Source organism: Lasioglossum baleicum, chromosome 2, assembly GCF_051020765.1.
Source record: "Lasioglossum baleicum chromosome 2, iyLasBale1, whole genome shotgun sequence".
Lineage (NCBI taxonomy): Eukaryota > Metazoa > Arthropoda > Insecta > Hymenoptera > Halictidae > Lasioglossum > Lasioglossum baleicum.
The window spans coordinates 9,478,990-9,503,640 of NC_134930.1; the positions used below are offsets into that span (position 1 = coordinate 9,478,990).

The following is a 24,651-nucleotide window of genomic DNA, read 5'->3' on the forward strand; positions in this document are numbered from 1 at the left end:
AGTCGTGTTTCAGGCATTGTAGAGACATGTTCCACGACTCTGTCGGGCATCTTTTAGGCGACTTTCAGAAGTCTCTTGAGCTTGTTAGAGAGACGTATTTATGCGAAAAGGGAGTGGGAGGGAAAAATCAATTTACGATAATAGTTTAAAGTAAACGAACAAATAGTTTATTATAATAATATATGTACTATTTATAAAATAAAAATATATATAAAATAATATATATAAAACATTAAAATTAATATATTAAATTCTAATATATATTAGAAATAAAGTATTAAAATTAAAATACAATATCACGCACTTAAAACATTAAAATTAATATACTTAAATTAAAATATAAAAATTGAAATGAAATATACAGTTGAAACATCAGAATCAGTATACAGGGTGGTCCACGCAACTTGCACACCAATAAATAACTTCCAAAGTATGCGTAAAATAAAATACTACATTCAGAATAAAATATCACGCACTTAAAACATTAGAATTAATATATTAGAAATAAAGTATTAAAATTAAAATACAATATCACGCACTTAAAACATTAAAATTAATACACTTAAATTAAAATATAAAAATTGAAATAAAATATACAGTTGAAACATCAGAATCAGTATACAGGGTGGTCCACGCAACTTGCACACCAATAAATAACTTCCAAAGTATGCGTAAAATAAAATACTACATTCAGAATAAAATATCACGCACTTAAAACATTAGAATTAATATATTAGAAATAAAGTATTAAAATTAAAATACAATATCACGCACTTAAAACATTAAAATTAATACACTTAAATTAAAATATAAAAATTGAATAAAATATACAGTTGAAACATCAGAATCAGTATACAGGGTGGTCCACGCAACTTGCACACCTATAATAACTTCCAAAGTATGCGTTGCACGAAAAAGTTTTGTATACAGAAGTTGCATGGTCTGAAGGGGTACATTATGTAGTGTATTATTTTTTTACAGGTGGACGCGTAAAGGACATGTGAAGGTCAACTTAATTTTTTTAAATGGAATGAGGTATTTTTTAATACATCAATGATGCAGCTGGACCTATGTATGTCGAAAAGTTAATAGTTCAGGAGATATTTCAATTTAAATAACTCTAAAATACCATTACTGTCGTACTACGACGTTACATAAGTAAGTAAACATTAACGTCTTAGTACGACAGTAATGGTATTTTAGAGTTATTTAAATTGAAATATCCCCTGAACTACTAATTTTTCGACATACATAGGTTAGTACTTTTTTATAATGAATGTCCAGCTGCATAATTGATGTATTAAAAAATACCTCATTCCATTTAAAAAAATTAAGTTGACCTTCACATGTCCTTTACGCGTCCATCTACAAAAAAGCTACTAACATCTGATTAATGCTTATTCAGGGGGCCTGTTTCTGGCGCCTCACCCTGTATACTAAAATTAAAAAATATAAAAATTAAAATAAAATATAAAAGTGAAAATAAAATATTACTGATAATGTCTGTGGTTGTAAGGAAAAACGCCGCATGTCACAATTTCAAAAATTCGAGTTTATGCATTCATTGAGCTTTAGACTTTAGAGTATAGGATTTACAGTAGCGGACAAAAGTTTAAGACCGCTCTAAAGAAGACGATAACTTTTTTAATATTGTACTATACGATTTGAACTTTTTTTGGGAAGCTAGAGCAATTAGTTTACTAAAGGATGTGAAAAGAAATTTTTTCAAAAATTGCAATTGATCGGAATCGTTGAAAAAATACTAAAAGTTGATTTTTTAATTATTTTATGTGGGCCTATATTGAAAATTTAAAAAACACGTTTTGTGTAGATCTGTGTCAATCAAACATATCCTGAAAATTTCGTAAAAATCGGTCGACGTTGCAATGAGCTACAAACGTTTAAAGATGGTAGAAATTGCAGATTTTCACGATTTATTGCCGAAAATCTGCAATTTTTACCATCTTTAAACGTTTGTAGCTCATTGCAACGTCGACCGATTTTGACGAAATTTTCAGGATATGTTTAAATAAACAATCAACTTTTAGTATTTTTTCAACAATTCCGATCAATTGCAATTTTTGAAAAAATTTCTTTTCGCGTCCTTTAGTAAACTAATTGCTCTAGTTTCCCAAAAAAGTTCAAATCGTATAGTAAAATATTAAAAAAGTTATCGTCTTCTTTAGAGCGGTCTTACACTTTTGTCCGCTACTGTACATATTTACCAGAAAAAAAGTCATGGAAACACGTTTGGAAGGCTCAGACAACAATGCAATTTAACCAACCTCCTATGTCAAAGTATTAGCGATCGAAAGTGAAAGTATATGTGACATGCGGCGTTCTTCCTGATAACCACAGATATATTGAAATTAAAATCACTTGGTCACACTCGCTTTGTTCATGTTTCTTGCGGCTGCCGTCCACTTTGGCTTTCTCCGCTGCACCTTGAATAAGAATATCTTTGTTTATTAATTTGCACATGAATAATCATTATAATAATAATATTAAAATAAGGGTGATAATTACATATAACAAGGCTGGCCGTTCGATAATTTGCAAACGGTTTTTTGCCCTTCCGGCCCAATCAGCTATAGCAGACCGCCATGCCAGCACGTCAGTCATAATGATACCTAGACTTTCCTGGCAAAGTTGTAGCTGTTGTGCCCCCCGTATTGTGCACTTCTGCTGCCTAAAATAAAAAATTGTTATGTAGCATATCACATTCTGTTAATTTAATGAAAATGAAAGATAAACGTCAGCTATTTTAAGTGTATTTATTAAACAAGTCATTGGTCTCTTCGGCCTCCTTTGCTTTTCTTCTAGCCTTCGTGTAGCCATCTAGAAGCATTATATAATTATTATTTTAATTATACATGTATGGTGTGTAACTACTTTAACTTACCAAAGGTACTGTTTTTGAAGATCTTTACAGAAAAGTGCTCCCACGAAGGTTGAGGCAGTTCACATTGTTGGATTGCGTTGCTCAATTTTGATTTGTGTACCGGTGGCCAATAACATTTGTCGCCTTCCAGCCAACTATTTGGCACCGCTTCTACCGTTCCGTCCGCCAAAAATTGGACAACGGTCCATGTATTTGTAGGCATCTCCATTTGTGTGTATATATTCTAAGAATTGAAAAGTATGGTAAAATTTAGAGACTAATTTAAACATATATGTAATTACGACGTAAATATATTTAATTAAAGAATATATTTAGAAAAATAGCAAATAGAATGAAGGAATGGAAATATGACCAATTTTTGTTCATTTTTTGACTTCACACTTATTTACACATTAGGGCAGTAGACTCGTTTCCAGGATTGCAATCAATTGCAATCCCGCACCCTTGCAATCCTGGAAAAAGCAGTCTACCCCCTTACAATACCGAAAGTACTTTCTTTGACTTTCTTGCCAACCCCATAGTAAACTTCGAATATAGCGGAAGGGCATCAGCAAAAAACACTAACGGTAACAAATAACAGCAATGGAAGTACTTACTTTTGTAAATATACACTCGTCGGATAAATTATCACTATTACAATACACTAATACAATTAGACACTTCTCTAAACCTGGTGTCGACCGGTGTCGACCATGTGCGCCGGACCAAAAATAGTAACTTCAACAGCGCCACTCGGGGTGAACTACGAAGACAGAGAAGCAGATATGTTTCTCGCAGGAAAGACACTGACAGAGAATATATGAAACAGCTTGATTTTTTCGATCACGCGGGTAAGCCGCATTTCGCGAAGAAGCAATATTTTGTTATGCTCTTTGTGTTGAAATATTCTCTGCATTATTGCGGGGTCCCGTACAGAGCCCTTTTTTGGATTTGGCTCTTGGAACTTTGTAAACAACAAAAGTGTACATTTTTATGGAAGAACTTTTTTTCTGTACACTTTTTCCAAATGCTCTTTGCGTTGAAATACTCTCTGTATTATTGCGGATTAGCATGCAGAGCTCTTTTTTCGAAAAAGTGCACAGAAAAAAGTTCTTCCTTAGAAGCTGTATCCCCCTACTCCACCCCACTCTTTACCGGCGGCGTAGGAAAAACAACGTCTCCGGAAAATGTCTCTCAGTCGCCAAAAAGATACCCTTTATGGAGACGTTGCATTTACGACTGAAATGAGACAGCTGAAAGACGTTCACCCTCTGCTGTGAAAACAACGTCTCCATAAAGATATCTTTTTGGCGACTAAAAGACGTATCTTTGGGACATAGACGTTCAGACGGGACGACGACATGAAACAGACATCTATGAGACGATGTGTGCTGGTTGGGCTTATTCCTACATATTTTTACACTAACACAATTTCCACTATCGATCTTCGATTCACGCCGTTCAAACCAAAATGCCAACAACGGCATTCGCAGAATTGTTTCTGGCTACGTTTAAACAATTTATTTGAGCGGCGTATTCCTTCTGCATTTTGTATTTATATATTCTGTATAAAGGGCCTAGCCCTAGCCCTAGCCGATCGATGGTCAAAACCAGTCAAAACTGCCCTTAGAGGCTAGAGGTTTTTCAATGATTATCGAACCATTCGAAAGCTGACCAAGAATAATCTCTCTGATTGTGAGTAAAATTTCAGCATCGTAAAACATGAAAAACCAGCAAGTGTAACTCTCCTCCTCAAAGCAGAAACGTCAAAAAAATTCGGTTTTTATTGTTTACCTGATTTGAAAACATTTTCATCGTAATTTCAAAGTAGCGTGTCAACGTGTAATTGAAGTATGTAATGCGTGGCGTACGTATATTTACATGTGTAAATACATACATATTTATGTGTCGTGTTCGTGTATGTATATTGTATATGTATATTTACTCCATAGATACGCGCGTATGCGAAAACTTGAGACTTTGAGACTTGAGATGCTACAGGAAAACGTAACCTCAAAATTGCCATCTGTCCTAATGAATTAAGATGCTTCTGTATGTTAAAGTTGAATAAAAACCGAAAGAATGGCTGGCAGCATGAGACAATTAGAAGAGCGACAGCTTCCAGCTGAAGTAACCAAAATGCAATGGTCGCCAAAAATGGATCTTCTAGCAATTGCGAATGTGAAAGGTTAGTTTTTCAAACAGTTAAGATGTTATTTATTCGATAACGGACATTATTTATTGTAACAAACACCTTTGAATCATTCGATCTCTCGATACAATCATTTTAGGAGAAGTTACTCTTCATAGATTAACTTGGCAAAGAGTATGGCTACTAAGTCCTCAAGAAGAAACCGATACCACGGTAAACTTAGCGTGGAGACCGGATGGCAAACTTTTAGCTGTTTCTTACGAGAACTCGAAAATTGTGTGCCTCGTGGATATCGAAAACAAGAATATTATACATAAAACAAAGCTGAATTTCCACAACGAGATTACATGCGTGACATGGTTACCTCTCACGAATCAGGTAAACGATAGTTCGTCGAGTGGAAGCAAAGCAACTATGCTACCAACCGGAGAATATCTTCCACCTTTACCAAGTTTAAATAGAAGCTTCGGTCAGGAACCCGAGCGCAAGGAATCCTTATTCCAAACCTTAGATATACTTTTCGTAAGTTCATTCGAAATTGCATTAATCTTAGAAAACAGCAGAGCAATGACTACAATAATCGATTATGCGGTTTGCAGCTTGGTTTAGACGACGGAAACGTTACGATGTTCGTATTCGGAATGTTCTACTGTGGCACAATTACAGTGGGTCACGGTCGAGTATTGGAAATTAGCGGCGGATGCGACAAACCAATGTGGATTACATGGAAAGACAACAGCGGCATTAAAGCGAACAGACTGTGGTGTCCACTGCTGGAGCAGAACTTAGCATTCTTAAAGGTTCTTTGCATAATATAGACTACTGTTGTGTCACGAACCGTAACAAACACTCTACAAAGTTTCTATTTCGATGCGAGGTAGCGCAAGCTCAAGCTAACGTAGAATACTTGATGGATTACTTGTCACGTACGTTAATGGCCATCTCCGAAGCATGGGAAACTATTCTGTTAGAGATGGATGAAAAACTAGCACGATACGCCGAAACAAATCCACCTGGCGGGGTTGCAGCTGATTTTTTGGAACTTTTAATGATTGGCATACCAACGCAAAATTTAGAAAATTTTCTGTTGCGAGATCTTACCGAAAAGGGATTGAAAAAGCTCGGACATAGCATCGAAATGTGCTACAGTAATATTCAGGTACAAAACAGAATTTATCGATTGAAAATTATTAAAGATGTGCAAGAACGCTAAAAGTTGTAACAGAAAGCGAATTACGTTACAGAAATTAGTCTTAAAGAATTTAACCAGCGTTGGGATGGCATTGGTGTATCAATTGGCTGAAATGAGAGGTATGGTGAGACTAGGCGGTCCCTATGAATTATTGGGACTAACGGATGAAAGTATCATAACAAATGCTCTTCACGCATCGGAAGCTTTCCTGGCTAAGTCATCGGAAATACAGCAAGTAATAGACCACAGTATGAGAGACTACAAAGCGTTCTTCAGGTATCTTGTAGAAGTTAAAGTTAAAAGTGCTACCGACAATGTCTGTGACATTGAAATATTCTAATTTCAGATGGTTGTACGTGGTCATTTTGAGACTAACGGACGAAAGAATACCGTCCGAAGTGAGTCGAGTCAGTCAACAAGAGTTAACGTTTATAGCCGAATTTCTGCGTGGCTTCGATAAGACCGAGCCAGGTGTTGGCGGCAGAAAAGGAGTGAATTTAGAAAAATTAGGTCAATATTTACGACGCGAGAATCTGCAGACGTGTTTAACTCCCGAGGGAAGCGAATGGGCGTCTATGCTCGATGATAATCATTGCCTTCGCGATCACCCGTTGATCGTGAAACAAGATCTTAATTTCTCGTTACTGCAGTCTCACGCGAAATTGATTACCGCTATACATAATGTCTTCGGAGAGGCTTATCAAGGCTTGGTCGATCATTTCACTATCACGACTATCCCATTGGCACCGTCGATAGCGTTCGCGTCTTCTCAAATCGCAACAAACAATGATGGCTTGTTGGTAGCAACTTGCGACATTGATCGCAAGATATTACGATTATTCAAAGTTGAGTCTTCGTCTACGGAACCTATCTCGCTCAACTTTAGATTGGGCACGATAGACGTGGATCATCGATCGGGTACGTTCAGTACGTTTACGTGTTATCAATCGACTACGAATCTTTACGCGAAATAAAAATTGTCTTTTTTAGAACCATATTCTAAGACTTACATGGATGGTACTATTGTGGATCTACAATTCTACACGCAAGAATATCTCAGTCTGTTGGTCCTCAACAAACATAGCCAAGCGTCGTTTCTAGTACAATTGCCGCTCAACCATTCTCGAATTTTTGACAATCAAGATAAGAATCCAGTTAGCCTGTCCGATCTCATAAGCAATAATTGGCCACGACCGTTTCAAGGTATTTCTGTTAGACGACTAGCAGTCAGCGGGGCCCGGAAAGTGGCTGCTGTTTTGAGCGAAAGCAATAGAAAAATAAGATTGTTGGAAACTGAAGTCGAGCCGGAAGAAGAGGAAGATGAAGAAGACGAAGAAGATGCAGCTAACGACAGTATGCTGAATACCACACACGAAGCAACACCGAGTACTTCTCAATGAGACGCGAAAGCGCTATGTCGCCTAGTTCGAATAAAATTGATATTATTTTCTTACACTTGTTCAAATAATAATTTGTGGAAGCACGAAACTTGCGTAAACAATTTAATTATTTATGTATAATATACAACAATATACAGTAACTTTAATCTAGAAGATGTTAATTACAATTATGTCCTTAAGAGATTCGCGCGTGTTTCGCTTTTCGATAGCGCAATGAAAAGAGTTCGATGCATTCATAGATGAAGAGATTACAACTTCGTGTATTTTTTTTTTATACGATACGTTATAAACTACTATAAAAAACGTTGTTTGTACAATGGACAGTATTCCCTTGGTAGCGTTCCGTAGCATTCAGCTCTAAGGTAATACCGTATCACAAAATTGCTGTTCATTTCTGCATTTGTTTAAACACTCTTGGGAAGTCTACATCAAGAGCTGAATTGTCGAAGCCACCTTCTTCCGATATTGGCGTTGGCACATCAGGACGAGCGCTGGTATTTGGTGTGTACTTTACAGGGGAATTATCTCTCGAATCCTCTAAATCTGTTAGCGATAATAATTTTACCATTGAAACAATTCGCTGTTCCTTTACGTTAAATAATGTATTGTGATACATACCGAAAAATCTACGACTTTGCCTCCTTTTCACCGTGATGACGAAAAGAACGACTGCTATGGCAACAACTACTACCATAACAGCAGCCATGCCACGCAACAAGTTTGTCTATAAAAAAAGAAGTCATTACATGCTCTTTCATGGGTGTTAAAATATTCGAGCATACCTCGAAGTCGTTCTCCCAAACATCTTCCCAATCTTTCTTAACAATTAACTCAACAACGTGAATGTTGAAGGAAGAATGATCGGATATGCCTTTTGAAATGCATTTGTAAAAACCTGATTCAGCTGTTGATACACCCTGTTAAACAAGAATTCATTAAACTTGAAAATTACTTTTCGAACAGAGTATGCTTACGTGAACTTGTTGAAAAGTGACTATTTTACATTACTTTATAAAAATAACGGGAATGTGTCTATCTCCAAATTTTTAACCATTTTTTTATAATATGCAGCCAAAGAAATAAATTTGTTGAATAATTTCTGATGGATGCGCGTTCGCGGTCTCAATAATCGTAAATTAAAAATATTAGAGCTTACCCTGATATAAAGCGTTCCGGTTAGCACCTCATAGTTGTACTTATTTTCGTCCATAGAATTTCCAGGTCCGATAATGCGCCTGTCATCGGTAAGTTGCCAGAACATGAAACGATGATGATCATCGCTGCTTAAACACGGAAGTTCAGCTAAGTGGCCAGCTGGAACTTCCGTGACTGTAATTGTGCCGCTGACAATTCCATGTTTTAATAAGAAGAGTGGTAAAAAAATTAATGAGGAAAATATTACGTTCATCTGGAAAAGAAAATCGTACCAGTTGACGAGTCAGTAATGTAAATATCGAACAAGATTTATGACGTTAATAGACATTGGACAGACTTTATTTCATAATTCTTGATTGTTCTACCTGTTGCATGTTACTTCTGTATATACTTCTAAATGCGACATGTACAACTATGGCCACACAGTTTTTGCTTTAACTATTTTAATTTTCACACGAATATTATATTAAAGAAACTACTAAGTTTCTTAGATACTCTAATCTTGTGGAAAATGTAAATACTTCAGGATCGCACGACTAACTACTTGTTCTACCGTCAACTGTACCGACAATGTGTTTTGTACCGTTAGCGTGTCTTATCGTACAACAATTAATTCTAATTCCAGTCACCTTTAAGGTAAAAAATTCTGTATCATAGAACTTGTTGTAAGCGTGACAGATGGTTGCTAGAACAATTACTCTGCAAAGAATGCGGACAGCAGTCACTTGTCAATGAACCATATTGCATAACTGACAACCTATAACTCTCTACATACAACTTCTCACTGTTTTTACACTACGATACCTAAATGCACTTATCAGAAATTAGTGTTCAGCATTGGAAACACTGTTCGCAAAGGATGACAGTCTTAGGGACTAGCGAGGAAAGCTTTGATAATGAAACTGCCACGGAGTTACTTATTTATATCTTTGTCCTATTCATCCTTGTGCAATAGTGTATTTATAGTAAGCCACACTGGCATCTTGTGACTACCATACCATCTGAAACTATGCTATATACCCTTTGGTTTGACTGCCGATCAAACACCGATATGTAAGATAAAACCCAATATCAAGGCGATATTTGTATACATTCGATCCTTTTATCGTTACATAACATACATATTCGAGATACAAGATGTAACAATGTGTTATTCTTTTATTTTCAAGTATACCTATATAAGTAATCGATCGAGCAGTCTTGAATGTTCTTTTTATAATCAAAATAGTTCATCTATTTGTCAGAGAGGTAAACAATATATGAATTAGCATTACCAAAGATATATACTATTACGAATACAACTTACACGATTAATGGCAATACAAAATTAAGTTTAAACGGAGTAAGATAAATCTGTAATCGTTCGCTGGCTGAGTCAACTAGAATTGGGCCCCCATCAAAACCGATGTAGCTATTTCAACCGAACAAACACATAAACTGCCAATGTTGAGAGAAGTATCCAAAGCGGCGCCAGGACAACTTTCGCTGGTAGGAACCAATGCGGTACTTCCAATTTGATGCATATCAAAATCTCAACGCTTAATTTCAAAAATACGGCTATCGTGTACCACACCTAAAAGGAAACTATATTCAACTTTCATAAAATGTAACCGACATCCAGTTCCATCAGAATCGTTTGTATTAAATTGCTTAAACTGTTGGCTGTTAAACGATATATTCGTAACAGAGTATACCATATCGATCGATAAACTAAATTTATTACATTCATTCCTGCGAATGAAAGTGTTTTTTTATGTTTCATGAAATAGAAATTTTACTTACGAGGTAATCAAAGAGAGAGAAATCAAACGATAGCAGATATTTAATAATAAGTTTGTTCCTGATGAAACTGAATAAATATGTCAAGGAAATAGTTCATCTTCTCCTTTCAATTTAGTTATCGACATGCAACTTACTTCGCAATACACATTACGAACACGCCCATTCTTACAATGGGAAATTATAAAGAAAACTCCGTTACCGAGTAGAACGAGGTCAAAAAACCACATTGGGATAAAAACTATGAACCAGTTCCATTGTATTTTCTGTTCAAGTTTCATATTAAGTAGAGCCAGAAATACTAAAAGGTAAAACCATGTAAATAATACACGGTGCACAACTGCCATTGGAGTGTAAAATTAAATGCATCAAAAATCATGAGGCAAAACGTGATCGTCGAACTATATAATCATATTGCAAACTCGCCGATCTGTTTACATCAACACTTCGTATACCTAACCTCTACCATCGTTCCCCAGTCTGGAACATATATATATGTATTCACAGCGACAATCTCAAGATGTCGCTTCCTACCAACGAAGAAGAGTGCATAGTGCATACAGTTTTACTTCTCTAATGTCTCGCGAGTCAGAAGACTCGACGCGACGTTCAGGAGATTGGAGGAAAAGTGTCTCTAACATAAGACTTTTTATAAATATATATATGTGTGTATATATATACATAAATGTAGTGGACTATAGACAAAGAGATCATCAACAGAGGATAGCCTCTCTGTCATCGAGCAAATAAGTTATTTATATGTTTAGTTTCTTTTTTTTTCGTTATTGTTTTATAATCAAACGATAAATACATTATTCTGTGCTAAAAATGATGTTGGTTCTGCTCCATGCTAAATAAATAGAGCATTGAAACTGAAAAGGTAGAGATCATTTTCTCTCTGGTTATGTCTTCCTTGATTCTAGATCATTGATCAGATCTGCGCACAATACTGTCGGATCATGTCGGATCAGAGAGTATATGAGAGTGCTCACGCCCGGGTTTTGGCCGTGCCGCTTTTGTCTCCACATCATGTTTAGCCTGGAACAGCTCCTACATCATCTTTAGCATGGAACAGAACCTACATCATCTTTAGCAAGAAACAGAACCCACTTTACTGTTAGCACATCTGACGACATCTGTGTCGCGAATATTTCTCTTACGCCCTCTAGGATATATTCTGACTGGAGTGAGGAACAGGAGGCCACCAGAGGCCACCACAGAAGACACTGTATCGTGTTAGCAACGCGCCCGCGCGCTACACTCACCAACGTACCTTTACTATATCCGTGTGCGCTGCTTGTGCGCTTATGCCAGCCACAGTCTATTTTTAGCACTTGCCATGTTGCCATGTTCTATTGCTTTACGGCGGAAGCGAAACTGAAATTCGGCTGTCGAGCCGTCGAGCGTATGAATCGCAATCTGGAGCTAGCATTCGAGTCCCCGTGCAGCGGGGATTTTTTTTTAATTTTTATTTTTCATTACTTTTTTAATTACATTTTTTAACCTTCCAAAAAATTAAAAATGTAAAAACTATGTTCAAAATATGTATTCATTTTAAATAGAAACGTTTTGTTACTGTCATAATTGCATTAATAAAAATTGGTATATGATCGAGAACAGGTTGATGGTATTTATTTGGACTGATTGGAGAATACGAAAATGCAGGAAGTATTTTTTAGTTTATGAATCAATTTGTAGATTTATTAGTTGTCAAACAAATAATAAAATAAATTGTATAATATATATAAATTGATTTTATACTAGCATACACAAGTTTATTTATTAAAAAATACAGTCATAACTATAATTATAATAGAATTTCATAAAATGTATATTGAGGTTATTGCAAACTCATCTTTTTTCGCAATGATGCTCTAATTTCATTGCTTCTCTCGAATGTCCATTTCCTTCCGAGACAGTGGCGTTTTTAGGTGTAAATAAAAAATGTTGATATAATTATATCAATTTTAAAATATATCATAATTAAACTACAATTATTCTAATAACGTGGAATGTAGTACATATTAAGTTTTAGTTACCCGGATTTTCTTCTTCGACGTTAAGCACTCTTTACTGCTTCTCGTAATTTACGTATATGCAACATTAAGGTGGACCTTATTTTTCGACCATGAAATTTTTTTGGTCCCGTAAACCAGAATTGTGACAAATGTTGAGAAAATGGTCTGGAAAAATTTTGGGGCCGTTTGGATCATGGGAAAATGAGTTTTTAATGGAAAATGAGAATTTTTTAAATCATGACATAAATAGACGTTATGATATATCTTTGAATTTGTCTTTTTTCTCTTTAAGAATCCATATATAGCATAAACAGTTGTTGATAGAAAAAACATCCGTGACCTTGAAAACTTTAAATAATGACTTTGAAAAAATTTTTTTTCTTTGATACTATATCCACCTCCTTATATACTACAACTTTTGTTTGAAGAGTTTTTTCATATATACATAACTGACAGAGATATTATATATAAATAAATTCATTAATACGCTCCAATCTACAGAAGAACAAGAAAGCGAGCTAATAAAAACGTGGTAAAAATAGTTCTAATATCGGAAAAAGAAGTTATTATGAGTAATAAGTAGTCTGACTGAAACATGGACTGAAGGTGGTCAATGATACCGCTGAACGGGGCGTTAAACTAATGGAGGATCATAATAAAATTTTATCTAGAAACAAAGAGGAGAAATAATATATGTATACTATACAAACTGTGATGGTATGTCGAAAGCAGTATCCTGACGCCACAAAGCAGAATTTGTCAAAGGATTTGTAAATATTTTTTAATATAGCGAGAAACACCTGATCAATCCCTACATGATTAATTGCATTTTTAAGAGGCATTGAAGACTGCTTGTTAACTGGGAGTTATTAAATTTTTCATTTTCCTCAGAGTCAGTAAGTTCTTTATTTTTTTCGAAGTCATTAAGTTTTCCATTTTTCTTGGAGTTATTAAATTTTTCATTTTCTTCAGTGTCGTCAAGTTTTTTCATAGAGTCATTGAAGTTTCCATTTTTCTTGGAGTCATTCAATTTTTCATTTTCTTCAGAGTCATTAAGTTCTTTATTTTTCTCGGAGTCATTAAGTTTTTCATTTTTCTTGGAGTCATTGAAAAGTCCCTCTTTGTCGTTTACGCGCTGTCGTTAAAAAAGTTCTGGTATGTTGCTAGTCTAAAAATATGATCAATGCTATTTTTCAGTTTCTCTAAAAAATCTGCATTTGTCTAATTTTTGCGTGTTTTTCAGTTTGTGTAATTAACATTTTGAACCAAAAAATCGGGAAAAAATCTCAAATATCAATTTCAATTAAATGCAGTTATATGATTAAATTAATGCAAGTAAATAGGAAAAATTGACCGAAAATTGAATGGCGCAACGGCTGTTTTAATAATTCGAAGGTCTACCTCGTCCGGCTAGAACCTTCATTCCAAATTGTAATATTCCAATATTTCAGTATCATTTTAAATATTTCAAGTACTATTTAAAACTATTAATGAGTTTTAACAACAAAATATTTTAAATGAAAAACTAAATTTTGACAAATAAAATACGATTATAGCAAGCTTGCTATAAATGTCGAAAACTCGAGTCTGGCCAGAGACATTATTTTCAGGAAACACTATTCTATGATGACGAACGGAAAAAAGGGAAGTGAAGCTCGAGGGCTTCGGTTGCCGCGGAGTGGAGTGAAACATTGTAACATGATACGGGTCGGGTCGGGTATATCGATGTAAAATAACACAATATTTTTTAAGAATTATTATTTTATATTAAAACGTTTGTAGCTTATTGCAACGTTGACCGATTTTGACGAAATTTTCAGAATATGTTTAATTGACACATATCTATAAAACGTATTTTTTAAATTTTCAATGTAGGCCCATATAAAGATGTTGTAAAATGCAACTTTTAGTAAGTAAGTAAATACGTATTTATTTATTTATTTCAGCCTCGTGGCCCAGAAATTGGACTTGGATTATAATTCTCGAAGCCATTCATCCCTCTATTTATCCATTCATCCGTTCCTCCACCCATCCATCCATATCGCATGCCACATCAAATACCTTATTGTCTATGTTGATCTATCCCAATCCCAATGTCTCCCCGCTAATCCCGCCTCTCTCTTGATTATCTCTTGTGATTAATTCTTTCCTTTTTTCTCTATACTCCTAACCCATTCTACAATTTCTCCCACTCTTTTCTACTGTACTATCTTTTCTATACTTATGTTAATTTTTTCTACCCCTTCACAGTCTTCTGCCAGGTGTTTTAGTTTCCCCAAGTGTCTCTCATTTTTTCTACAATTCCGATCAGTTGCTATTTTTGAAAAAATTATTTTCACATCCTGTACTAAACTAATTGTTCTAGCTTCCCAAAAAGTTCAAATCGTATAGTACAATATTAAAGAAGTTATCATTTTTAGAGCGTCCGAAAATTTTTGCGAGTCACAGTATGTACATATATCGCACAGAACACAATTCTTCTTTCTATTAAATCGCATTTCTTAGGTCAAACAATTGCGTTTTGTAATGTATAATAACATGTAATAATAATGTAAAATGTAATAACGTTAAAAATTACTTAATATACACCCGCGGTAAAATCAGTAAGTATAACTTTCGTCCTCACAGCAGAAACGTCGAAAAAATTTTGACAATGATGTCCCACAATAAAAAAAATCTGAAAAAACTTGACGACACTGCCTGCTGTAGTACTTTATCAAGGAACCAAACAGTAGAATAGCATGTTTTCATATTTTCTAGAAATCTGCATTTTTCCGATTTTTGGGGGTTTTTCATTGTTTACGACTACAGTTTGCAACCAAAAAATCTGAAAAAATTCTATAAAATGCGTCTTAGGATCCAAAATATGTAACATTTTTTTTAGAATTTTAGAACGTATTTGAGACCGGAAAATTGCGCTCGACTGTGCAACAGGCCTAACGGTTCTGGAGAACCGATTACACTGTCCAACACCAAAGTTTTCAATATACTGTTGGGTCCTTCTTATAGAGTTGTTTGCGCTGATTCCGAATCTGTCCTTAATTTTTCTCCTATACGCACAGTTTTTGAAAAACATGGCTTTGAAAAAAAACATATTTTTCAACTTTAAACAAATATTGTGGTTATTATAAAAGATATTGAATTGTTCTTTACAGCAAAAGATTCTGTAGACTTTCCCGAATACAGTGATATCCATATTAATACATTATGATTGTTTAAACATGTTTAAACAATGATTAAAGACGGAGAGACACTACTTTTGCACCAATTTTTGAGGATATTTTTCAATTTATCTCAAAAAATTAGGGTCCAGCGGAAAATCGAACTATACCACGCGATAGAGCAGACTTTTATCTTGAGAAACCACCCTTTCAAGTTTGTAACGTCGACGTTTTTTTCGAACCAGAAAACAAAATAACTAATATAGAATATTAGAATGTAATGGAGAAGCGTTTGAGCATCTTCTTCAATAAAGACATTTTTTGAAAATATCTCGAGATCTAATAATTTTTTGCCATGTGTACCCCAATCATTTTTTACGTAGAATGAACAGAAGAATCGATCTGTGTAAAAAACAATATGCATTTCTATATAAAGAAATGATGCAATTGTTAATTGCACATGCACTGCTGCATCCAAAAAAAGTTAAAGACCTACAGATGTAGTTTTCTTCGAACCATTTATCTTTCTCCTTTTGCATTTTTTTGTAAATGCAATAATAACCGAGTTATGACTTGTAACAATTGCGTGAATCACCCTGTATACTTAAAATTTAAAAAATACGTTTTATAGATTTGTGTCAATTAAACATATTCTGAAAATTTCAGGGTAACCCTAAAGTTATTCTTCTAAATTTTCGTAGAAAAAATTGGTTTTCAATTTGGTTTAATTAATAATAACTGTGCCTAAAAATATGAAAAAAATTGGAGACAGTATTGATGACAGTAAGTATTTCATCATTAAATTAATTTCCAAGATGGTGGCTTTTAAACTTCGATATAAAATCTGTGTTTCTTCGAAATCTTCCGGCTTTTCTATTTTTTAAAACTAGAGTTTGCAACAAAGGCTCGGGAAAAATTAAAATACTTCTATGAATATAATTTATATTATTAGAGATTTGTATATTAGTTACATATTTGATATAAAACAATATAAACTGTATGTCCTAATCCTGGCCAATGATGATGTACGATCTGATCCAGTCTAAAGATGATGTAGGATCTGATCCAGGCTAAAGATGATGTAGGATCTGTTCTAGGCTAAAGATGATGTAGGATCTGATCCAGGCTAAAGATGATGTAGGATCTGATCCAGGCTAAAGATGATGTAGGATCTGTTCTAGGCTAAAGATGATGTAGGATCTTGTCCATGCTAAAGATGATGTAGGATCTTGTCCATGCTAAAGATGATGTAGGAGCTGATCCAGGCTAAGTACTAGACTAGGGGGCAGCACTATATGGGCACGGCCAAAACCCGGGCGTGAGCACTCTCATATACTCTCTGGTCGGATACAGTTGGATACAGTCGGATACCATCGGAATGGATACGCAGTAAATACATCGGTGAAGGTGAGGTTAGAAAACATGATATACCGGAGAAATCGTCAAACGCGACGTTAGAGAGGCTGTATTATGTAAGCGCGTAAATATGTAATAAGCGATAAGAATAAACGTTATATGAAAAATCATCAAATACATCTTTCATTCTTACAGATATCGACATCAGCATAAATTATATATGTAAATACATTATTTCAGCTTTCGCCATATTTCCCATTCCATGCGTCAGCTGTTATAAATATGCTTTTTTTAAATGTACAGGCTTTTCAAAGTTTAAAATATAATTTATATATTTATATATGTATTCGTCAAAACTAATGTGTTGTGTAATGTAATGTAACGTAATCGTCACGTCTGCCATAAAAATTCTTTGCTAATTGTATCAATTATTCTGTTACCAAAGAGAGATTGTGTAATATATATGGTTTATTACTATTTTGTAACTGATTTCTATTTCGATATCGCCGCCTCAAGAAATTACTTATATATGTTTTATAATATTCGCGATATTTTGCATTCGGCCTAAACATTACTGGAAATTGTTGATCGATGGAAAGACAGAATACGCGGTGTCTTTGTCGCGTCCTTGTCTTTCCCAATTATTTCATCACCCGATAGAAAAATATCAGGCAGAAGAACTTGAGTCGTCCAGTTAGGCAGTAAATAGTAGGCAGTAGATTCGAATACGCGTGTGCTCGTCGAAATTTTTCTGTGATGTTAATTAGCGTAAGATCCAGAGCATTGAACGTTTTAATTTACTATTAAACATTTTTGGATCGAACAAGGCAACAAGTGGTTATCGAGTGGCAAGTGGCCCAATTATTGTCAAAATAACCGTATGAATATTATATAGTATCGATCATGTCTACACCGATAAGCAACACAGCATCGTCAGACTCGCATGTGCGTATATATTTTTACAATCACGAATCGATGTAATTTTATTGCCTATACTTATCTACATTCATTAATTAATATATATAAACATCATCATTCTGCAATAAAAGAAGCGATTAAAACGCTAGCGATAACATAAACAGTTATACCGGGTGTCTAATAATAAAATTCACTTTTGAAATAATCGGTCGCGATTAAGTAATTTCGATTAATTAATCTTTGCAATAAAGTATAGTATATCGTTTAGGCAGGAAAACGAAAGGCTGAGTACAGACATGAATTTATGCGAATTTGTTCGATAATGTTACGCGTTTAATGCATGATGTGACCTTATAAATATGTAAAACTAAAGTGTTCGATGCGGCTACCGATTAGTTGCTTCGATTACCGGAAACGAAATTTTGATTGTTCTCCGTGCAATGAAAATGCATTGAACGATCTAAAAGTATAATTCACGAAACAATTTTGCTAAACGACTGAATACATTGAGGACCAATAGTAGAGTTGCTCAAAGTAGCAGCGCTAAAATAATCAAGTTATACATTCTATAAAACATTTTCATTGTTTCCTTTGGAATTGTACAAAGATTAACAAACAGTTAATGTTTAACTTTAACATGTCCGGTGAATTATATCAGTTTTAAAAATACAATATATTTTCTCATAATTACGCACAAAAGTGCGTAAGGCTTGAATTGTTGAAAATTTGCACGGAGCATATTTATCCCGCGTACGTAATACTGCCGGTAACATAGCTATAAATACTCTGGAATAGTAGAACCGTTCTCGGATCGAGGGAAGTAGGATCTATTTAAAGGGTAGTGTCTTCTGTCAGACTATAGTCTGACCCCATGTAGAAACCGGTGATTTCTCGGGAGGTGTGCAGAAAAATTATTCTCAAGCCGGCAAACCGCAGGCAACCGTTTCTGTGATCTTTCTCGACAAATTGTATACAATCGGGAGTGTTGCTCGTTCTTTCCACGAAGTACTTTTTTTTTTTTACTTATACATACGCACTTATTCATCGTACGATCGCGACCTTAGCCTCATTGCCAGCATTCTTTCGCGGATACTCTAAACACGTGCTATCCGATCGACGATGCCAAGTTTGCGAATGCTGGTGAGTCGATTAGAATTAAGAAAAAATGATAAATGATAAGTATTTATATAAATGAAAGACAGTCATCGTCTTTCAATTAATCGTCGATACGAGTGATTGTCGTCTTTGCAAATTCGATTAATAAAACACTCTGTTGCGTGGTGTCGATGATTAACCTCTTTGTTAAGTCACAGACGAATGTATTATTATTTAACATTATGCAGTACTTTTTCTGTATTCTTTGAACGTTCGCAACAAACAGCTATGTTGTGGAAGAGACTCCGATAATACTTGAAAACTGACACACACGTTTTGCTATTCTAATTCCAATAAAAACTGGTGTCCCGTTTCAAAACAAAGTTTCATTTTATATCTGTAATTGATTAATTGAAGTTCTAAGCAACTTGTTTAGAACGTTATCGCAGATTGAAAAATTTATTGTTTCCGTAGGTGCTGCCGGCACTAGCTGCCGTAGGAACCATAGTAGCTATAGGATTAGCTGTGAAATTCTACAAATGTTGGAGCAACGACAAGAAAAAGAAATCCCCTCATTTACTGGTTGATCCAGTTGTTAAATATAGCCTACCGCTAGTTGACAAAGAGATAATAAGCCACGATACAAGAAGGTTTAGATTTTCCTTGCCAACGCCGGATCATATTCTAGGACTGCCGATTGGTCAACACGTACATCTAACAGCAAAGATCGACGGTGAAGTTGTTATACGTTCTTATACACCGGTCTCCAGCGACGATGATCACGGTTTTGTAGATCTTGTGATCAAAGTGAGTGGAAAGACAGCAACCAATCGTTTACGAATGCTATAATTTTTATACTGAAAAAAATTTGTTTCAAGGTGTACTTTAAAAATGTGCACCCAAAATTCCCCGAAGGAGGAAAGCTATCTCAATTTTTGGAGAATCTGAAAATTGGGGAGACGGTAGATTTTAGGGGACCATCCGGTAGACTGGTCTATAAGGGTCAAGGGAAGTTCTCCATAAAAATTTTGAGGAAAGATCCGCCCGCGGAATACAACGTTAAAAAGGTAAGAAAGTTACGCGAACGTATTTCACGTTGATTAGAGGTGTTCGTAATGTTGATAAAGTTCAAGATGTAAATATAAATTTTTCGCAGGTTGTAATGTTAGCCGGTGGTACAGGAATCACACCGATGCTGCAATTGATTCGCGCTATCGTAAAAGACACCACAGACGAGACTCAATGTTCCCTGCTTTTCGCGAATCAAACCGAAAAAGACATATTGTTGCGAGACGAGTTAGACGAAATTGCGAAGAACCATCCGGATAAATTGAAGGTCTGGTACACGCTGGATACCAGTGGGGAAAATTGGGCCTACAGCACTGGACACATAAATGCAGAAATGATAGAGAAACACATGTTCCCGCCATCGTCCGATGTTCTCGTGCTCATGTGCGGTCCACCGCCAATGATTAATTTCGCTTGCAATCCGAACCTCGACAAACTTGGATACGATTCAAAATTACGATTTGCATATTAAAAGCAACAATTTGCTCTTTCGTTGCACATAACTGTAGACTGCATCCATCGGCTTATTAGTCTGTCCCTTTGTTGAACAATACACCCAAAAGCATTTTAAAAACATGCATTTTTTTTAGATACGTGGTGCCACTTTAAATCTTCTATGTGCCTACTTACAAAACTACTATGTACTTATATTTTGCACATGACAAGATTCGTGACAGTATATTTCGAACAGTTAGATTCACTTGAATTATTTTCTACTTAAGGACGTGAAATAACAATCAATGATAATATCTAGTTGTCCACAAGAAAATGATAATGCGTTACAGATTAAAGACAGTAATTTATAGATTTTTGTAATTCCATATTTTCTATGAATGCAGTTTTTAATAACTATCGATTAAATGTTTTTAATTTTTTACAAGATACGTCGCCAGTGCTAAGGTTAGTGAAAGAAATGCTACGTAGGTTAAAGCATTTATTGATGTTAAACCTATTGTATTGTTATAAAAAATGATGATCACAAGTCGTCCTCATTGTTTTACGAATCCCTCTACGTACTTTATCCAACCAGCGTTACAAAGATTTCGCGCGGTATAAAATGACAACGTATATTATTATTTGCAAAAATCGCGAAGTATCAGCATATCGATATTCATAAATGCGCAATTAACCTAGACATTTATCGACCAAGTGGATGATATTTGGAATCAAGTTGTCGACCATCTGATTAGAAAATTCGTGTGACGAATAAGCGGTGCAAACAAAATTAAAGCAACGAAGGAAAATTAGCAGGTTTGCGCGATTAACAACGTCCACAGTCCTTGACGCGTTTTCTGGGCGCTGCCCGCAAAATATCATCCACGCGTAAAATCATTTCCGCTGCTTCCGCCGCGCTAAGTAAAACTTGCCTCTTCACGATCCAGGATTCGGTGATGCCTAGTCGTTTCATGCACCCGACTTGTCCTTTCTCCATGTCTATAATCAATCATATTTTAATAATATGTAATGCGAAACAGTCGCTTTTAGTGCTCCATAAACTTTTGTGTTAACAGACAGCAGAAAAAGACTGTTTCTAAGATACAAACTTACCCAGACCCATTGTCTTCTCGCCGGAATTATGCAAAGCTCGAAGTTTGCTGACTAGTTGAGCTGAATCGTAACCAGCATTGTCAGCAATAACAGTTGGTAATTGTTGTAAAGCTCGAGCAAACGATTCCATCGCGATCGCTTCTTTCCCAACAGTTTTAGCCGCTGCTTTCATTACGGCGCAAGCCATCGCCATTTCGCTGCATCCTCCACCGTAAACGATTTTAGACTCGCGTATAGTAGCGGTTAATACGCACAAAGCATCGTGCAAAGATCTCTCTGCCTCGTCGAGAATTTGTTGCGTGGCGCCTCTGATCACTATCGTACACGCTTCTCCCAAAGCAACGTTCGAGAATTTCAGCAGCGTATCTTCGCCTATCATTACCTGGAAAAATCACATTTTTAAATCGGACCGCCGCCCCGCGCCGCGCCTTAATAAGGCAATCTAAAGACATACCTGCTCGATGAGACCGCAATGTCCAAGCTTCACCGTTTCAGGACTATCGAAAGTGCTAACAATCTCTCCGCCGGTAACCAGAGCTAGTCTTTCGATACCGTCAAAGTCGGCATGCTCGATCGCCATGATACCAGCATCGGCAAACAATTGTTCTGGGTAATTGTAAATTAATTGCCTGTTGATGAACACGTTGCAGCCGTGCTTTAAGATCTTGTCAACTTTGTCCTAAATTCAACACAATTGTTAGTACTGTTAAAATTGTTTTGAGCAGTACCAGGGCACTAAACTGTATCATCTGAATTTTTTACTTGTAGCCTACTTGTTGTGTAAGAAAAAGTTATGATCAAAAAGTATAATTACCTTCATCTTCTCTTTCTCTGCTGCCTCCAATTCTGCGATTTTCGCCATCGAATCGACTCGAACCCTCGATCCAAATACCTGTAAACGAGTACCCGCATTAATTATTATTGTAAACTTACATTTGTACCGTCTCGACTCACTTTGATTTTGTCCGTGTCCATAGGTGTGTTGGCTATGAGTATCTTAGCATCAACCATTTTCTGCGGTTGGTGCATTCCTGGTTTTTTGTCCAACAAAAATCCATTAACGAGATCAGACTTTGCCAGAGTTCCTCCACGTTTTTTGATTATTTGGATGGCCGACAAATTGCCCGATCCTTTGAGACTCAGCACAGCTTCCAACGCGAGATAGCCAAAGTGTTCTTTGTGTTGAGCCAAAATTTTCGAGCTCAGAGTTGTACGTGCAATATTCAGTAACTCCTCATGGAAACGTACATGATGCTGAGAATTAGAGTAGTCTACTGCGATGCTGGATAAAGCTTCTCGAGCTGCCTCTGTGGCTTTCCTCCAGCCAGAAATGATGGTTTGAGGATGAATCTTCTGATCGATTAATTTCTCTGCCTCTCTTAACAATTCGGAAGCTGAAATAAGAATTAATTCTATCAGCCACTGGTCCACGCGTGACTGATCGATCATGTTGGCTGTTGACACATTAATAACATACGAACCAAGGACTGTTACGGATGTCGTCCCATCGCCAAATTCGTCGTCTTGTACGCGAGACATATCGACCAGAATTTTGGCAGCCGGATTATCCACGCCCACGCTTTTGAGAATGGTTGCTCCGTCGTTGGTGACTTGAACCTGTCCCGCAGATCGACCGTGCGCCACCAATATCTTATCCATACCTTTTGGTCCAAGTGTGGACTTGACCAAATCGCCGAGAGCGATGGCTCCCACAAATAAACTTAGCCTGGCAATTTCTGCCTTTTCTTCCTCCGCCTCATTCTTGAGGATCCTAACAGGATTCAAGGACACCTGCGTACCAATATTTGAATTTATCATTAATATACTTCAAATGAAAATTCAGCGTGTACATTGACTCATAGCGTGCATTCGAAATGTTTCTATGTAGACGCATTGTCCCTTCGCAAAGATTACTTTACATAAAAGTTCTTATTTAACCTAGTTATACGAGAAATCGATAGACGAATAACCTCGGATGTAACAAATTCGTGTCTTTCAGAAAATAATTGTTTCGTGTTTGAAATTAATATAAGAAATGAAAAAAATCGTTTTAATGACACACGTGCGCCATTTGTCACACCTTCGTATACGAAACCGGGCGATGAAAGTGTACAAGTAATTACAACAATTTCCGATGATATCGATAAGGTACCCATTTCGTATGCACACTAGAATATCAAAATCAATTAATTACCATTCTGAATCACTGTTAAAACGATCGGACACAATTTGTTACGGAATAACGTTACTTCAACTCCACGGCAAAGCACAATTATGAGGAATTATCGTTTTACAGATGGCGCTTCCACGTACAACATTCGGCATATATTTTCTGTGCTCGTTTTCCGTTGGAGCTCTCCTTTATTGGTTAAACGGATAAATCTGAATTGTTCGTAGCAAATCGGATAATATATAGCTTCGGATATGAAGGAAATGAATATACCATTCACCATTTGTAACAGGATTTCAGCGAAAACTGCGAGAACCTTCTTTCGCAACGTAGATGGCGCCGCTGCTACAACACACGACGACGCTTACGACTCTGAATTTAATTCCTTTTATGGCTCGTTGAAGGAACAACTATGGAACAACTATACGAATTGATAAATGACTACTATTCTCTATCGAACATTAAACTATCGCATACTCATAAACAAGTAATTCATTCTCCATGCAGGATTTACTGAAACGATGATTTAATATGCGCTATACAAATAATTCGGCACTGGATAAAATGGACAGAAAATGAGTATTCTTCTGAACTCGCGCAAGTCGCGCATGATGCTACGCGACGACAAGTGAACGATCAAAAAGAAACTTGAATTCTGCGTCTTTAAATAATCGAATTTGCATTTCTTTCCACGAGGAATCGTACTCGTTATCGGGAAGTTCGATTGACGAATAAGCATACAATGTATTTTTGAAATG

The 24,651-nt window shown here is 35.9% G+C and overlaps 4 protein-coding genes and 1 long non-coding RNA gene across 12 annotated transcripts; 2 read left to right on the top strand and 3 right to left on the bottom strand.

The window, feature by feature from the left end:
• Positions 1-144: 144 nt before the first annotated feature.
• LOC143218389 (uncharacterized) lies at positions 145-3,658 on the bottom strand. The gene is made up of 4 exons (XR_013011038.1): positions 3,499-3,658; positions 2,903-3,125; positions 2,527-2,838; positions 145-2,444 (listed from the first exon to the last, which is right to left on the bottom strand). It is a non-coding gene; the product is annotated as an uncharacterized LOC143218389 (long non-coding RNA).
• Positions 3,104-7,765, top strand: Apc4 (anaphase-promoting complex subunit 4). Of its 4 annotated transcripts, none has more exons than XM_076443231.1 (8): positions 3,104-4,732; positions 4,834-5,069; positions 5,192-5,555; positions 5,633-5,833; positions 5,911-6,192; positions 6,278-6,501; positions 6,572-7,143; positions 7,216-7,765. In XM_076443231.1, exons 2-8 carry the CDS (start codon positions 5,026-5,028, stop codon positions 7,623-7,625), a joined length of 2,097 nt encoding a protein of 698 aa, XP_076299346.1. In that variant the 5' UTR covers positions 3,104-4,732; positions 4,834-5,025; the 3' UTR covers positions 7,626-7,765. The 4 variants fall into 4 exon arrangements, with proteins under 4 accessions (XP_076299346.1, XP_076299327.1, XP_076299335.1 ...); XM_076443212.1 differs by having other exon boundaries at positions 3,104-4,748; positions 5,173-5,555; positions 7,216-7,764; XM_076443220.1 differs by having other exon boundaries at positions 5,173-5,555; positions 7,216-7,764.
• Positions 7,714-11,133, bottom strand: LOC143218293 (uncharacterized). Of its 4 annotated transcripts, none has more exons than XM_076443415.1 (5): positions 11,020-11,133; positions 8,782-9,033; positions 8,408-8,542; positions 8,244-8,349; positions 7,714-8,168 (listed from the first exon to the last, which is right to left on the bottom strand). In XM_076443415.1, exons 1-5 carry the CDS (start codon positions 11,116-11,118, stop codon positions 8,014-8,016), a joined length of 747 nt encoding a protein of 248 aa, XP_076299530.1. In that variant the 5' UTR covers positions 11,119-11,133; the 3' UTR covers positions 7,714-8,013. The 4 variants fall into 4 exon arrangements, with proteins under 4 accessions (XP_076299530.1, XP_076299547.1, XP_076299541.1 ...); XM_076443432.1 differs by lacking the exon at positions 11,020-11,133 and adding an exon at positions 10,089-10,229; XM_076443426.1 differs by lacking the exon at positions 11,020-11,133 and adding an exon at positions 9,410-10,195.
• A 6,627-nt stretch (positions 11,134-17,760) lies between these two features.
• Positions 17,761-21,160, top strand: LOC143216019 (NADH-cytochrome b5 reductase 3). Of its 2 annotated transcripts, none has more exons than XM_076438755.1 (4): positions 17,761-18,039; positions 19,582-19,914; positions 19,986-20,174; positions 20,264-21,160. In XM_076438755.1, exons 1-4 carry the CDS (start codon positions 17,998-18,000, stop codon positions 20,645-20,647), a joined length of 948 nt encoding a protein of 315 aa, XP_076294870.1. In that variant the 5' UTR covers positions 17,761-17,997; the 3' UTR covers positions 20,648-21,160. The 2 variants fall into 2 exon arrangements, with proteins under 2 accessions (XP_076294870.1, XP_076294878.1); XM_076438763.1 differs by lacking the exon at positions 17,761-18,039 and adding an exon at positions 18,604-19,152.
• Cct2 (chaperonin containing TCP1 subunit 2) lies at positions 21,095-24,240 on the bottom strand. The gene is made up of 7 exons (XM_076438727.1): positions 23,918-24,240; positions 23,205-23,514; positions 22,678-23,117; positions 22,538-22,615; positions 22,178-22,402; positions 21,724-22,105; positions 21,095-21,609 (listed from the first exon to the last, which is right to left on the bottom strand). Exons 1-7 carry the CDS (start codon positions 23,918-23,920, stop codon positions 21,437-21,439), a joined length of 1,611 nt encoding a protein of 536 aa, XP_076294842.1. The 5' UTR covers positions 23,921-24,240; the 3' UTR covers positions 21,095-21,436.
• Between the last annotated feature and the right edge of the window lie 411 nt (positions 24,241-24,651).

Excerpts from the sequence above, each read along its gene's own strand:
- Apc4 (XM_076443212.1), top strand. The coding sequence starts at position 4,964 with ATGGCTGGCAGCATGAGACAATTAGAAGAGCGACAGCTTCCAGCTGAA. Across the intron at positions 5,834-5,910 it reads AGAACTTAGCATTCTTAAAG|GTAGCGCAAGCTCAAGCTAA; the intron begins GTTCTTTGCATA and ends TTTCGATGCGAG. Across the intron at positions 7,144-7,215 it reads AGACGTGGATCATCGATCGG|AACCATATTCTAAGACTTAC; the intron begins GTACGTTCAGTA and ends TGTCTTTTTTAG.
- Cct2 (XM_076438727.1), bottom strand. Across the intron at positions 22,403-22,537 it reads CAGAGAAAGAGAAGATGAAG|GACAAAGTTGACAAGATCTT; the intron begins GTAATTATACTT and ends TGTTGAATTTAG. Across the intron at positions 21,610-21,723 it reads CGAGAAGACAATGGGTCTGG|ACATGGAGAAAGGACAAGTC; the intron begins GTAAGTTTGTAT and ends GATTGATTATAG.
- LOC143218293 (XM_076443415.1), bottom strand. The coding sequence starts at position 11,118 with ATGCACTATGCACTCTTCTTCGTTGGTAGGAAGCGACATCTTGAGATT. Across the intron at positions 9,034-11,019 it reads ACTGGGGAACGATGGTAGAG|ATGAACGTAATATTTTCCTC; the intron begins GTTAGGTATACG and ends TTTCTTTTCCAG. Across the intron at positions 8,350-8,407 it reads TTTGGGAGAACGACTTCGAG|ACAAACTTGTTGCGTGGCAT; the intron begins GTATGCTCGAAT and ends CTTTTTTTATAG.
- LOC143216019 (XM_076438755.1), top strand. The coding sequence starts at position 17,998 with ATGTCTACACCGATAAGCAACACAGCATCGTCAGACTCGCAT. Across the intron at positions 18,040-19,581 it reads CAGCATCGTCAGACTCGCAT|GTGCTGCCGGCACTAGCTGC; the intron begins GTGCGTATATAT and ends TTGTTTCCGTAG. Across the intron at positions 20,175-20,263 it reads CGGAATACAACGTTAAAAAG|GTTGTAATGTTAGCCGGTGG; the intron begins GTAAGAAAGTTA and ends AATTTTTCGCAG.